This window comes from Corvus moneduloides, chromosome 2 (assembly GCF_009650955.1).
Source record: "Corvus moneduloides isolate bCorMon1 chromosome 2, bCorMon1.pri, whole genome shotgun sequence".
In the NCBI taxonomy this organism is placed as follows: Eukaryota; Metazoa; Chordata; class Aves; order Passeriformes; family Corvidae; genus Corvus; species Corvus moneduloides.
In genome coordinates this window covers 99,100,557-99,116,802 of record NC_045477.1, presented here as the reverse complement: position 1 = coordinate 99,116,802, position 16,246 = coordinate 99,100,557, and the positions used below count along the sequence as shown (strand labels likewise).

Sequence of the window (16,246 nt, the reverse complement as noted above, 5' to 3'; positions counted from 1 at the left end):
AACCAAGAGAGTTATTTTAAGAAACACATCAATGAAAGAGTAAGTTAAAAGAAGGAATGTAAAGCTGCATCTATTCTTGGAGCTCTGCTTTGCTTCAAGAGATTTCTGGTATTTCAGTGGAAGGCCTTACTTGAAAAGAAGTCCTATGACTCAAGGCAGCAAATGACACTTCTACACATTTTCAACTTTTGGACAGGGAAAACTGTTGGTTAAAAAGCATAAACTAATAAAATAAACTGAAAGAAGAGTCTTTCAGACTCTTTCCTAGTTTTCTAAAATTAGAATTTACAACTATCTCACTGGTTGCTATAACTAAAAGGAGAAAAACACATAAGCATACATGCACACACACACATATGTACATACATATACACACTTACGCGTTTTTATGGTGCAAAAGCTACTCCGTAGGCATGAGATAAGGCAAAGTGTTGGTTAGTACCTCCTTTGGCAAGAGTTTCAAACATGACTGTTAAAGGCTATTTTGGGTGCATGGTATGGGATGGCATAAAAGGAATATGCATTTCAGAAGTTGGTAATTTGAATTTTTCTGAAAGTCAAGCCCCTTCCATTCACATGCAATGAACAACCAAAAATGTAAGACCAACATAGTCTCTCTTGAGAATCTTGTCCTCAATCTGCCCATTCATTTTTAAGACATATCAACTTCTTTGGCACTAAACCAAAAAGTAAGAATACAGAGTACAACTGCAGGCACAAGATGGATTCCACTATGCAAAACAAATAGCAAATGTTTTGCAGTAGAGCCATACATCTTTTCGAAGATCCCAGATGCCCAGACTACAACCTACTGATGATTTGGATTGTCCTTTCTCTTGGATGTACCTGAGAAATCATTACCAGCAATCTCCACTCCCATTCACTAAATATGGCTGGAAGAGGCATCAGCAAGAGCTGATACAGATTAGAAGCAATGACACAAAGGACAGTAATGTCTGTATCTAATGATTATTACTTAAGCTGTAAGTCGAAGATTCCCTTGTTAGATTCATACCTAACGGTGGGGCAGTTTTCCACACTTTTCCTCACAACTCTGCCTTCAGCACTGTACATATTATACCAGAAGAGTTTTTCTAGTGGCCCTAAAATTTAAAATGAACCAAAAGTTCAACATGTATTGATGCAGAACAATTATGTCTCCGATAGAAGCACCATTCTTTATGCTAGCTGGGAATCTGGAATTATTAAAAAGTAGATGATTGATTTTGCAATTGTTTCTTTTAATTTAGACAATAATGGTTGTATTCAAGCAGAATGTCTAAAACAATGGAAGAAGCCTGGCAGTCTACTCTATGATAAAAATGTTACCATTTTCAAACAAAAGGAAACTGAGCCCTAAAAAGCTTCTAGCTATGGCTAGTCAAAAAACAGAAGTGTTTTGGACAAGAATTGTGAAAAAATGCAAAACTTTTTCTCCTTCAAAGTACATCATAGCTTTTGTAAGACAACATTTCAAAGTAAATCTTTTCATTTCAGTTATACTCAAAATAGACTACTCTAGTTGTTTGCGTTTCCCCCAAAATGGATTTATTTTTGATCAAAATCTAAACTGAAAACATGAACACTTTGAAACATTTCATCAAAAGAATTCAAACTTTAAATTTAAAGGCAGGAAATAAAAATATACAGATTAAAAGCCTTGTCCAGAAAATTAAAGAACCCTACACTCTTTCCACAGGCTTTTTCACTTTATAAATACAGCAGAACTGAAACCATACCTGCTGATGAATGGTCTGATATTATCACCAGTGATAGGAGCCATATTCATTGGCATGGGTTCAGGAGTAGACAGCCAGTAGGAGTAGTCATTCCTTGATGCAAAATTACAGACATTGTTGATATTGCAGAATAAGAAAGGCATGGTACTAAATTTACGAAGACAGCTTCCTGCTGTGCCTGAAATGTTAAGTGAAAGGTTATTTCTTAACACAGTTTTGTTAAACCACTGCCAACTGCCTAACAGTTATTTCCAGGAGCAGCCAAAAAGGCAAAGAACACTTGCTCTGGAGGGCCCAGTACTCTCAGAGGAAGTGACTTCCCTTAGCTTCACCAGGAAGGAACAGGACAAGGCAAGGAGTAGCCCACTCCAGCCTGTAGAATTACGGAATACATTAGGTTGGAATAGACCTCTAGAGGTCATCTATCCTACTGCCAGTTAGACCTGGTTGCGTGAGTCCAGATTTAGTTGACTTTTGAGGATCTCCAAAGACAAGAAATTCAACCACTTCTCTGGGGTTCTGTTCCAATGGTTGACCATCCACATGATAAAAAAGCTTTCACTTATGTTTCACTGAAATGCATCTCATACTTGTGTCCACTGCTTCTTCTGTCACTGAGACTCTCCGAGAAGGGACTCCATTCTCTCCACCCTCCCTGTAGACAGCTGCAGACTGCAATAAAGGCCTCCCCATAAACATCTGCTAAGGCTGAGCAAACCCAGTTCCATCAGACTGTCCAAACCCCACGAGCCATCTCAGTAACTAGGTGTTGTATTCACTGCAACATCTTCCCTCATTCTGGGATGTCTAGGTCTGGGCCAGAGCAATTACACAGATTTGCTCAATACATTTGGTTTGAATGAATTCTAACTGAATTCTAATTTGGTCTCTACTTACCCAGATCTTGGCCATGTGCTCTTTCATTGCCTTGTACATAGAGCAAGGAGTAGCCGTGGTAAATCAGCCTTGTTCCAAATGGACACGACGGTTCTTCAATGGTTTGACTGTGTCTGGTAACAAGGAAGCCATGAGCAACAGATGGTGCCCCTGGTGGGCCCATAGCCCCGGGCAAGCCATCAGGACCAGGTGGACCAGGGAATCCTCTGGGCCCTGCAATACAGAGAGGCTCCTTTTATTTCTGCAGACAGCAGTACTCTCCCTACACAACTAAAGAAGTGAAATTAAATACATTCACACCTAATACCATGTTATTTTTCCATGAAGGAATTAAGTCTTTGAAGAACACATGGACTTACCTGGGGGACCGTAAGGACCAATTTCCCCTTTCTGCCCAGGTTGACCATCAAACCCTGGACTACCAGGTGGTCCAGGTACACCTGAAGGTCCTGTCACTCCTGTTGAAAAACAAGCAATAATTATTACTGGATATTATTTCATGTTAGTTCTGGCTTTTTGGCTTTTAATACAGTACAGAACAGGTATGCCTCAGCATAAACCAACCTCATGCAGATTCAGTGCATACAGTTCCGTATCTAGAGCGCATATGAGGGTTATATGCAGGCAAAGTGACTATATAGTAGAGAAGAACAGAGAAGTAAGGAGAGAGCATGCACCTAAAATAACTAGTATTTGCCTGGACTATGAAAAGGAAAGGCAGCAATCCCTTCTCTCTCTGTTTATCATATAACTCAATCAAAAACAGACCATAAAAAAGTAGGGTCATGAACAGTGGGAAAATGGGTATCCTCTTAGCTTCTTCCCAAACAAGTTTTCCGACATATTTTATGTCTTCCTTTATCGATTTTTAGGGATGCTATGAATCCTACATAAACTCAGCAAATCTGACTTCAGGAAAAGGAAGTTAATACCATCAGCATCATTGCAACATCTCTGTGACTCATCAGAAGCTTTAGATGCTCACAGCTTTCCTTTTCCTGATCACTCAAAAAGCAATATTGTGTTTATGTGCTGAATTGACTATTAGCGAAGAGCGATAGGTCCTGTACAAGCAAACCCATGCTGTGTTCAATCACTGAAACTATTTCATAGCTCTTTCTTAAAGGACAGCAGTTGCAGAGTTGTATTCCCACCTTCAAGAGAAAACCTACATATCTACTGTATCAACTAGCAAGAGGATATTCATTATATTATACTGTAATTCCCCATCAACTTAACAAAAATCATTCAGGAAAAAAGATTTTCCTTAGAATCTTAACACTCCTGAGCTCCCACTCTCCATGTCCCATCATTCTGAAGGACATGTGTCCTTGTGCCAGCATTTCATTTGTCCTACCCTTTGCTCCATTCCCTTATATTTTCCAATGTGCTTCATTTTTGCAGTTCATCTACTCTTTATAAAAATTTCAATATCTGGACTAAAAGAAGAAATCTAGGACCATGGAACAAGCTTCCTCAGGAAGCACTTTTCACTCCAGAACCAAGTGTTTTTCCTCATGCTTGTCTTCTCCCAGAGACACACAAGAATTAAGTTTGGATTCAAGACTAATGACAGAAGATACCCTAACAAATACATTTTGGGGAAAGGATGAGCAGAGTGTTGCAAGTCATTCTGCTTACTGCTGATCTCAGATACTGATGTGATGACTGCAAAGTGAGAGCCTACAAAAAATCACCTGGAAGGCATCTGTTTTGGATGAGCTTCAAAAAGGACTCCCTTCCTCATCACTGACACAATTTAAGTGGCTTACAAAAACTGGATAATATCATACCAAAAATTTTGCAGTATCTAGCCTACCTTTGGTCTATTTTTACATTACTTAAAATGGTTTTTTACTGACAAATTAGAAACTCTCACCTTGCTGTCCTTTGGGACCTGGAAGTCCTGGGAATCCCTTGAGACCAACTGGTCCTACAGGGCCAGGTAAGCCAGGATCTCCTTTAACAAGCTGAAAAGGACCTGGTGGGCCTGGTGGGCCTTGTAAACCTGTGGAAATCAACAGAGAAAATCAGCACATATTTAGTACTGCACAACAAAAAAAGGCAAAAAAACGTTACCTTGTATTGCCATTTATGCAGGCAGAGACTAGAGCCTCTCACAGATAGTCACAAGGTATCAATGTGTCCTAGACTTTACACGTGAATTAAACTGCAAAGCTTCCCAAACAGAAGCCTGTCTGTGTTGATATCTCCAGCCAGACAGACCGCTCATGGACTGAAATAGCTGTCCAGACCTTAGGCTGCATGGAGTTTCCTCAGCAAGTTTGCAAATGGCCCCAAGCTGAGTGGTGTAGCCAATATGCTGAAGGGAAGGGATGCCATCCAGAGGGACCTTGACATGTGTGACAAGTGGGCCAATGGGAACCTCATGAAGTTCAGCAAGGCCAAGTGCAAGCTCTTACACATGTTTCAGAGCAATCCACAATAGCAGTACAGACTGGGGGATGAATGGATTGAAAGCAGCCCTGCAGAGAAGGACTTGGGAAACACAAGTAGATGAAAAATGGGCAACGTCTGCTCGCAGCCCAGAAAGCCAATACTGGGCTACAGGAAAAGAAGCGTGGCCAGTAATTCTCCCCCTCTGCTCTGTTCTCATGAAACCCCACCTGGACTATTACATGCAGCTCTGGGTCCCCTGTACAAGAAGGACATATACTGGTTAGAGCAGGTCCAGAGGAGGGCCATGAAAATGATCAGAGGGGTAGAACAGGTCTTCTATGAAGACAGGCTGAGAGAGTTGGGCTTGTTCAGCCTGGAGAAGAGAAGGCCCAGGGAAGACCTCACTGCAGCCTTTCAATATATAAAAAGGCTATATATATATATATATATATATAAATATATAAGAAGGACTGAGAGAGATTTTTTACCAAGGTCTGGAGCGAAAGGACAAGGGGCAACAGTGTGAAAGAAAGAAGTGTTTACAGAAAGAGTGTAAATTTAGGTTGGACTTGAGGATAGTTTTTTACTGTGAGAGCATTGAGGCACTGGAACAGAGGTTACCCAGAGAAGCTACAGAAGCTCTGTCCCTGGAAGCATTCAAAGCCAGCTTGGATGGGGCGCTGGTCTAGAGAAAGATGTCCCTGCCCATGGTAGGCAGGTTAAAACTAGATTATTTTTAAGGTCCCTTCAAACCCAAACCATTCTGTGATGCTAACTGACCATTCAGATGCTGCTACATGATACCTGGTTTCATATTCTGCATTTTTACACAGAACAAAAGGGTGATGTAGTTATCCATTGATTAGTCACAAATAACTACAAATTAATCACAAATAACCATTTTACCAAAAACGTCTGGGGAAAAAAAAAGGCAAAGCTTCACATTATACCTTTAGATCCAGGAAGACCTTGGTCACCTCGCTCACCCTTAAGGCCTGGGAAGCCAGGAGTTCCTTTTGGACCTGAAGTCAAAGGAAATATTTGATGAAAACTCTGTAATTTCTTGATTTGGAAGGATATGTGTGGAATAATCATGTATGACCCCATGATCCTGACTTACGTGACTTAATTTGCACAAGTACTTTTTAACTGTTTGCAGGAACATGATACAAACAGCAGCACTAAGTCACCAAAGAAATGATGACTGAAAATAAATTTCTCTTATTTTTTCTCTTACTTCTCTTCAAAGTTCTCTTACTTTAATAATATAATTCTCTAGATTAAAAGCATTATGTTTTTTCTATTAATAACTGTATTTTTTATACACATGGTGTTTTCATGTACATGATAGTGATGGTAGCAGGAATATCATCAACAGGGGAGACACACAGAGCCCATTTCCTCACATATAGTTATAACATTTGCCTCTTCAATTCTCAAGAAAATCTTCAAGATTCTTGACTGGTACTATCTAACAATCAATTTTACATCCATCTATTAAAGGAAGTGCACATTTAATATTTGCAAAGCAAGAACAGGCAAAAGGCAAAAAACCTTGAGAAAAATCTCAATGCTCTTGTATGCTTTTTGATGAAGCTTTCAGTGTCCTGTTCAGTTATTTGTAACATAGAATCAACATTCTTTGAGCATCTCTTTTGAGAGAGAAAGGATATGAAAGAGACATTTTTGCATACTTTTCAGGAGTATGGTAAGTTTTCTCCTCACCTGGAATACCTGGAACTCCTGGAGGTCCAAGATCACCCTTTGGACCAATATCTCCTGGCAAACCAGGAGTACCCTGCATAAAAGAAAATGTGAAGTATAGTTATCCTATATATTATGATATAACTATATATACATATAAATATATGCATATATAATATATTTATATTATATATAAATATAATAATATAAATAATAATATAATACAATAATATAATACAATAATATAAATATATTATTATAATATAATCTAATAATATAAATATTAAATATAAATATATATTATATAGTTATATTATGATATAACTATATATACATATAAATATATGTATATTTATACATATAAATATATGTATATTATGATATAACTCTCAAATAGGCTGTGTATTATTGAAAACCTATGGAAAAAAATATAATATGAGATAGCCATTAAGTTTAAGAAATGGTCATTCTCTCCCTTGAGTAGATGAGAAGCTTCTCCTACAGGAACAAGAGTGACATTTTGTTCTTTCTTAACTATTTTTTGCCTCACAAAGATACCAGATCAAAATAAGGTCGTAGTAGCAGTGCAGCCAGTAAAAAGGTTCTCAACCATTGACCATATTATTATGAAAAACATCAGCAAGCACAAGTCTCAGCACATACTAATTTCCGTGCAGTCCCAGCAGGAGGTTGCTAGTTAGATAATTCACTGGGGTAATTCTAGACCACAGCAGACTTGAAAACTTCTACATCACACATGGGATGAAATTAAATATGCTCAACAATTTATAATCCTCTGAAGATTTTTACTTTTCAACAGGGCTAAAACACTCAAGGACTTAAAACACTTCAAACACAATGGGAACTCCTCCTTCTGCCTTCACCATTCTAAACTGTTCCCCTCAAATTAATGGTAACAAGTTCACTGTAGCCTCACTTCAAGGAAAACCAAGCCCCTATTTCAAAAGACTCTGTAAATAGTCATTCAAATGGCCACCAATTTCCTTTTCTTCTTTTGTCTGCTGCAGATCGTCTGCAGAAAGCCTGTAAGTATAGTTTAGAGTTTCTCCCTGGTTGAATTGGTATGACAGTGACAGTTCACTATGTAATAAAATGTGGAACACAGGTGGAGGAAAGAAACAAAATCCCTTTGCTAAGTAACCTACCAACCAGCTGGAGATGTGAATGGAATATCCAGTGAAAAATAATACCAGTAGGAGTCATCATATTTGAAAAGCAATAGAATAAGCACACAAGGAGTGATTTTTCATTCAGTGCAAATTAGATGTTTATATTAAGGTGAGAAGAACAGCTCACTACAAATGTCTAATTCTTTCCACTGATTTTAAAGGGAGAAGAGATGACTAGTTCAAAAATGGATGTCCACAGTGAAATTTCCAAAGACTCCAAAGTCAAACAAAAGAAATGCTACTCTCAAGAGTGCTAAGGGAGGCATGAATGAAGTAAGATTCTCTGGTTTCCTTCAGTCACATAATCACAGTATGAAGGATTGTTTAAAGAAATGGCTGCCTCTTTGTATCGTAATATGTGAACTTCTGAAGTCCACAACAGGAGGGCCAACTTTCATTCAGAAGGCAGTTACAAGTCAATCACATTCAAAGATGGACATTTTAAATATATTTTTTTAGGTTATAATTATAAAATGGATTTATAAGAGGAGTTTATTGGAAGCTTTCCATCAAAATACTTTTTCCACAACAGTATGCATTTCTTAAACATTTTTTTCTCATCAGATATAGCTTGGTAAACAACACCTTTTTTGGATCTGTTCCAAACAGAACAAAACTATTTCAGGAAAATGTTTCTTCTTGCATTTCAACACTAAAATGAACAGGAAAAAAAACATGGGATTTGTATTTCGCAGTCTGGTCTCTGTATTCACTATTCTGGCCTGTGTCACTCATGTTGCAACAAAATCTCCCTTCTGATACAGGTATCCATGTACCTGGAGACCTGTATGAGCAATTGAGCCATAATCGGGGCAGGAGCCTGTCACACTGGGAGGACGAAGACATTAGAAAGTCATCTTAGTACGTATCACCAGAAGAAGCTTAATATTTAACATCACTCTCACTGCAGCATTTCACACTGAGTTAACAACCTGCCACTATGAATTGTGCTCAAGGAGAGTGAAACATTTTCTCTGATTGAAGGCATGGAATCAAAATCCTTTGGCATTTCCCATTCTTCCTCAGCAAACAGTCTCGGACTTGTATAACAACCAGTGAAAAGCTTTACAATCTCCTGGGGTATAGAAATTTAGCTCTCTGCAGAAGTACTGCAAATTCTTAAACTAGGGAAAATATACTGGAGTGTTATGTTGGAATTTACTACCTTCAAAGCTGGTACGGTATGGTACGGTATGGTATCAAATACAAAAAGGTATGAACACAGAAGCAAATCCTTAATGTCTCTGTGAAGAGACATTCCTGGATGCAGAAAAAGATGCACTAGATCTTTGCATTATCAAGAATAAAGTGTACCTTTAAAGCCCTGCATTTCATATCAGAACCTTATTCCTGAGTCTTTCTTCCTTTTGTAGACTAGGAATTATTCTTTTTTCCATAAATATTTTTATTGTAATTATTGGTTGGGTTTTTTTAATAGAATCATTAAGATTGGGAAATACCTCTAAGATCAAGTCCAGCCATTAAACCAGCAGCACCATGTTCACCGCTAAACCAAACACCTCAAGTATTATATCCACACATTTTTTGAACACTTCCAGGGATGATGACTCCATCAGTTCCCTGGGAAGCTTGTTCCAATGCCTGACCACCCTTTCAGCGAAGAATTTTTTTCTAATATCCAATCTAAAGCTTCCCTGACATAACATGAGACCATTTCTTCTTGTCCTGTTACCTGTTACTTGGGAGAAGAGACTGACACCCATCAGGGAGTTGTAGAGAGTGATAAGATCCCCTCTGACCCTCCTTCTACTCTGGGCTAGACAACCTCCATTCCCAGTGTAGAAGGAAATAAGAAATGAAAAGCTAAAAAATAGAGCATATTTTTCAGGGTGGAAAAAGGCATACACTTTGAGAGAAAGAATACAGAAGACCAACTGTTGTGGGTGACTATCCTATTCAACTTCATTCTCGCTAGTATACCGAAAAGAGACTATTTTGGGCCAGGGAAAATGAATAATATATGACAAAAATGTATTAATAGTATTGCCTGTTTGTATTTCTAAATCAGCAGCTATATTTCATGACTGACAGTACTGAAACTGCACTTTATTTGAGAGCTTTCATAACAAAAGCAAACAGTTCAGGTATTTTCAGAAGGCAATTTATCGTGAAGTATGCAACCTTTAAAATTAACTACTAATGCATTTGCGGGATTTATGGCTGTGCTTCAGCCATCCCGTACTGTTAAAACACTGTAAATTATACTTTGGGTGTTGTATGTTACCACTCACTATCTGTAAATTTCTAATAAGTTCATTAGCTCACTGGGGCAGCCTTTCCAAGGAGAGCACTGAAATGCTTTCAAACTGACTTTACATCATCAGCAGTGAGTCCAAAGGCATTTTGAGCATAAAATATCATTATTTTGAACAAGAAATTCTATGATTAATATATCAATTAATTACAAGAACTAGCTTTCAGCAAATCTGGAGTGTACTGAAAGTAACTTACTGGCACTCCTTGGAAACCCGGATCACCTTTCATTCCCGGACCCCCAGGAGACCCTGGCCAGCCACTGCTCCCTTGCTCTCCTTTGGCCCCTTTCAGACCTGGAGGTCCTGGTGGCCCTATTGGACCTGGTAAACCTAAATACCAGAAGAAAAGAGTATTTAGTAGCAAAATTGGTTTACAGCAGTACCTGATGGAGGACAAGCAGGGTCTACAGATAGACAGAACAAAAATAATTGTTGTAATATTTCAAGAAAATAAGTAGAACAATCTGTTGAAGGGAGACTCCTCATCCAATCATCTTTCAGCCTGTGGCTGATTGAAAATAGAGGGAGTTTTCCAAATGTGCAGAACAAGCAGATAGTACATCCCCAGGCAGAAACATGCTAAAGATATTTTGTAGCTCCGCTCCACTCTCCTCCTTAGCCTCTAGCACAGGGCCACTGCCATGGAAAGGCCATGCTGGGCCATTTTTAAATACATTAACACTCCAGGACATAGGAACATACAGCCCCAGATGCCTCAAAACAGTAAATAAAGTCCATAGGGAAACATGGAAATGGGAGGCAACCTTCTCAACATTAGAAAGATTTCTGGACAAAGCCAACTGCCTGAGGACATAAAATCAGCCTGTTCTAGAACATAATGCCAAAACTGCCTATGAACAAGGCTTTTCTCTGACCTGTGAGAGGAGGATAAGCAAAGATACGCAATATTGATTGTATTATTAATCAATCAGGTGAGCCTCGATGAACAGCAATACACTAACACTAAAGACAAAGAATTACCTGGAAGACCAGGTTGGCCTTGGGGTCCTCTGTCTCCTTTAGGGCCTTCAATTGCACTTCCTGGTAGTCCAGGAAGACCTTGGTTCCCCTTAGGGCCTGGTGGACCTGCATATCCTGGTTCCCCTTTCAGGCCTGGGATCCCTGGACTTCCTGGGGATCCTGGAAAACCCACTTCGCCTTTTGCACCTAAGATTTGAAACGACCACAGAACATGATTAGAGAGAGGATCACAATCACTGAAACCTTCTGCCTTGTTATCCACTCATAGTAAGCTTTATTCTTTTTGAAAACACTGACCTTAACTTTACACATTTCTAAATGCAAAACTTCAGGAAAACTGTATTATTCTTCACATGATGATATAAAATACGAGGAAAGTAGTTTGACTGACATACCTTTTCTTATCTTATCACTGGGCTATTTTTAGTCAGTCTTAAAATAGATTAACATCCAGCATCCCTCTATCACCCCTTACACTAAGACTATAAAGCCCCCAAACCCTTATTCCACAGCCATTATTATTGTCATAGTCAAGTAATGGATGTTGTGCTTGACTAAGCACAAAAGAACTTGCTCCTGGAGAAAAATTGAATATTTTTTTATTAATATCTAGATTTAGACCCACTGTACTTACTTTCAGGCTTGTACAAATAGTTAACAATTGCAATTCAATCTAATTTTGGATTGAGCAAAAGAATATAGAGTAACTGGTATAAGTACAATACTAAGAGAAACATTTATAGAGAACACTATCCCTGGCTCTCTGCCTGAGCAGAACAAGGTTTTTAAGTCCTGAACTTGTTTCTTTGGAACTACAATGCATTTAGAACAGAAATTATGCAAGTAGACCACAGATTTAGTCTAGACCCAGATATTTTTAAATGAGCTAGATTGACAAAATGAGAGATGGGAAAGGTGAGAGAAGTGTTCTCATAATCTAGCACTCTACATGCCTACTGACCTATGATTAGAAAATTTGTTTAATTTATTAAGTTCTCTAACATTAGGGCATTCGCAGCAGTTAATGACTGTTAATTAGTCTAAGATGCTAAATAAAAGATATACTGAAATCCTGGTTTATCACTTCAGATTGTCCAGACAAGTGTCCTGTATTGATAGAATGAATGAGTGAGGTAGGGCATTGATATTTAAAGCTACGCAAGTTCTTCAAAACCTGCCATGTCACATTAATTTTGTGGATGGACTAGTTGAATTGTGTTTTCCAGATGGTTAAAATAGAAAATTCCTCAATTATACACAAGTTCCTTTATCAACAGCAGTTGGTCATTTCTTCACTACTGTATCTATTGCAGCCTGGTGTCTAGGACTTATTATACGTATTTCATAAAGTGGAGCATGGTGCATTACAGACACCTTGAACAAGCACTGACTCGAGCCAATCAAACCATTCTCACAGCACAGTGTAGGGACACACTTTTCAAAGAACATAAGGGGACTTGAATTTTCATAGTCATGTGGCTGTACCCAAGCTATGAAGTCCTGAGCCCAGGTAATAAAAATTTTCAGTGAGATCTCACAAGGACTCTGCTATCTTTTGCATCTCTGCACCACGCTCCTGTGCATAGCTTAGACATGCTCTACTGAGCTATAGAAAATAACTATTTTAGCAATTAATACATCAGGGCTGCAAAACAGATTCAGGCAAAAATAATTACTGCAGTATCCTGGCCACAAAACTACTACCTATAGCTGCCTGGTGCACAGAACCTCACTAAATTTTGATTCTTGCAAAATTAGTAGGAAAACAGAGATACTTGGGAGTCAAAAGCACAGCACACAAATACAATTATTTATATTACCTCATCACAGCACAGCTTGCAGTCAGTAAATTCCACACTATGAATAATTACCTATTTTAGGGTATATCTAACTCCAAGATGTTGCCACTGTAACAGAAATTAGTATTTGAACCTCTCAGAGCTTCTGCCTGCTCTGAGAAGGCACAGGATGTAAAAGAATTAAGTAGAAAGTATGTCTGCATTACAGAATTACAGTTATTGTGTGTTGGGAAGGAGGTTTAAAATTGTGTAAGTGTTTCACCTTTATCTCCCTTTGCACCAGGAAACCCTGGAAGTCCTCTACCTGGAAGACCTGCAGTACAGAGACAGCAAAAAATTAGAAGCTGGGAAAGTACTTACATTTAACCTGTAATGAATAAAACTCTATTACGCAAATACAAACTCCAAATAAATGGCTTATGCAAAAGTTCTTCGGGGCAGAGGCTGTTTTTGTTATGTACTGGTATTGTACTTAGCACAATGGGTCCTGTATGACTGAAAACCCTACCCCTAAGAGAAGGCAAGGCTGCTCCACTATTTCACAGCTAAGTTGCAGGCTGAAGTTAATTCCAAAACACAATTCTTTAAAGTATTACCAGCTTTTGTGAAAGAAATTCTTTTGAGATTACATTGATTAAACACAGTTGCTCATCTAAATGATCAGCTTTACAATGCTGGATGATAGTAAGACACCAATACTGACTTTATTTTCTAAGGTTTCATCCAGAGGACTCAAAGCCAGTACACACCTCTACCAGCTACTCTTGTGTGGCCTGTGTCTGTGCATTTTCATACCACAGGAGCTGAAGATGACAGTCACAGTACCTTGTTCACCCTTTGCACCAGCTGCACCTGGAATCCCATCATAACCTGGTTCACCCTTCTGACCAATGGCACCAGCAGGACCCGGAAGACCAGGTTCACCTGAAAAATCATTGACATTTTCATTTTAACTATGACTTTTTTTCCTCTCAAGAAAAGCTTTACTTTTTCTTTTGCTCCCACAGAGACCAAGCAGATATTGCATGATGATTTCAGTGTGACTTTTCGCTGAGTTTACTTCTGAATTAAACCAGTCTGAGACAGAGCCCAAGTATTAAAGATTTTGACACAGCTAATTATCATGAATCTCAGTGAGTTTAGAATGCAGGAACTCCAGCAAAGACTTGTGAACAGCACAGTCCATTGTCCTGTAAGATGATGTGTCCTGCAGCCAAAAAACTGAGAACAGAGGACTCCAAAATCAAAAATGTTGTTATATTCATAACAGCAATGGACTTACTCTCCTCCATACTCTATTTCTTCTTTAACATCTGTGTAATGATGCTCATGTGGTGATTCAGGTTTGGGGATAAAAAACAGCTGAACACTTTTTAAATTAACTCAGAAACAACAGAAGTAATGGCTGTAAAAGCAACCAGTCTTGTGGAAGGTGGTAAAACCTATTCCTCAAACAGTGCAAAAGAATTATTAGTCCCCACTACACTGACTCAGTGGGGGAGTTCCCAGTTTACCTGGGAAACAGCAATGTCTTTTTCTTATGAAATGAACAAATGCACTATGAAATATCTGAGCCAAAATTAATGTAGAATGCAACAGATTTTGTTTTAGCCACTGCCTGAAGATCAACATTATTTTAAGTGTCATTTGGTGGTTTGTATTTTTTTTTTACCTGGTTCTCCTTTTAAACCTGGAATCCCACTTAAGCCTGGGAGTCCTTTTTCACCCTTCTCTCCATGGCGGCCGGGGCTTCCTAAAGAAAGGAAGAAGACATGTGTTTCCATGTGGGATATTTGATATCATTTTACCTTCGATTTTTCACTGCAGTTTCTGTTTTATAAAAGCTTAAACACTTGCCTGGAAATCCTGCCATGCCAGGGGATCCTTTGGGACCTGGGGCACCCGGCATTCCAGGAATTCCTGCACTACCCTTTTCACCCTTATCTCCAGATAAACCTGGACTACCCGTTCTTCCTGGTTCTCCCTAGAAGAAGCAGCACACATAAAATCCACACATTAATTCAGAAACAGTTTTTTCTGTATGCAGTGGTATATGTTACCCCTCGTATTTATATCTAACTTTTAAAGAATTCCATTGTTTTTCCACTCCTAAACAAAGTAATTTAGGATTAAATTTGGTGTTAAAATCCACTAGCAGAGTTTTTAACTAAGCTAGCAATTGCTTAATACCTACATATGAAAATGAGAAGTTTTCTACGCATTTTTAGGATGGTTATACAAAGTCTTTTCAAAAGTAGCCTCTTAACTTACTTATTACACTTCATTACCTTAGAAAAAGTCTTTTTTTGAGTCCTCAGTAAGTTTGCTACCAGATTAGCAAGTATTATTTTTACCACTTTTACTTATAAATTCATAACTGTCATTGTACAGCTAGGAAAAGGAATATGAAACAAATGAGAATCCCATTAGATGCTATTAAGAGATTAAATTAAACTTTACAGACAGTATTAATACAGTTCACTTTTCAGTAGTATCTGAGCACTGTCTAGTATCTTCATAAAAGTACAGTAACATTATTTCAGTGTGATTATTTGCACTGTTTGCAAAATGCCCTTTTCACATTATTGACTCAGTATTTTTAAAAGTTCTTCCCCTTCTCTACATTTCTAGCACTGTGAATTAGTCTCTTCTGAACAGATGTAATAAGAACACTGGAGATACTGGTTCCATCAAACAGAATGCATCTAAACCTGTGCATATGAACACCTTTCAAGTTTCTCATAAGGCAGTTATATTAGCATAATAGAAAATACAACAAAACAGCTTAGAGGCCAACAGCATCTTTTCAAGCATTTGGCAGAGATAACCAAATCCTTAAGGGTATAAATACCTTCTCACCAGGAGACCCTGGAAAGCCGATTCCAGGAAAACCTGGTGCTCCTTTGTCTCCTTTTTCACCTTTTTGCCCAGGGAACCCTGGTGTGCCTGGTGAACCTGGTACTCCAGGAAGACCCTTTTCTCCAGGTGTTCCTAGTAAGGGAAAGGGAAAAATGGGTGCATCAGAACCAGTGGTACCCTAGCAGTGTTGACAATGATTTTTCACCACTGCCTTAGCTATTCAGAGCTATAAAAGTAAGTAAACTATCTTTTGAGATTCACTCTCTAAATGAGACTTTTTGTGGCATGATAAACTCTACTCATAAGAGATGGTCATAATCTTGGATTCAGAGTAAACAGAGATCTTGTTAAAGATATGAACTGAATAAAATTTTATTTGAATAATTTCTAATAGTACTACA

The 16,246-nt window shown here is 38.4% G+C and overlaps 1 protein-coding gene across 1 annotated transcript in view; it reads right to left on the bottom strand.

Annotated features, from left to right (window-relative positions):
* COL4A1 (collagen type IV alpha 1 chain) overlaps nt 1-16,246 on the bottom strand; it is a 120,536-nt gene that overhangs the window by 6,577 nt on the left and 97,713 nt on the right. The window contains exons 37-49 of the mRNA XM_032100569.1: nt 15,838-15,977; nt 14,844-14,970; nt 14,659-14,739; nt 13,812-13,910; nt 13,249-13,299; nt 11,188-11,373; nt 10,403-10,536; nt 6,762-6,834; nt 5,987-6,058; nt 4,516-4,644; nt 2,996-3,094; nt 2,637-2,849; nt 1,740-1,917 (exon numbers count right to left, since the gene is read on the bottom strand). Of these exons, the coding sequence (XP_031956460.1) occupies nt 1,740-1,917; nt 2,637-2,849; nt 2,996-3,094; nt 4,516-4,644; nt 5,987-6,058; nt 6,762-6,834; nt 10,403-10,536; nt 11,188-11,373; nt 13,249-13,299; nt 13,812-13,910; nt 14,659-14,739; nt 14,844-14,970; nt 15,838-15,977 (1,582 nt within the window). The remainder of the gene's footprint in view (nt 1-1,739; nt 1,918-2,636; nt 2,850-2,995; nt 3,095-4,515; nt 4,645-5,986; nt 6,059-6,761; nt 6,835-10,402; nt 10,537-11,187; nt 11,374-13,248; nt 13,300-13,811; nt 13,911-14,658; nt 14,740-14,843; nt 14,971-15,837; nt 15,978-16,246) is intronic.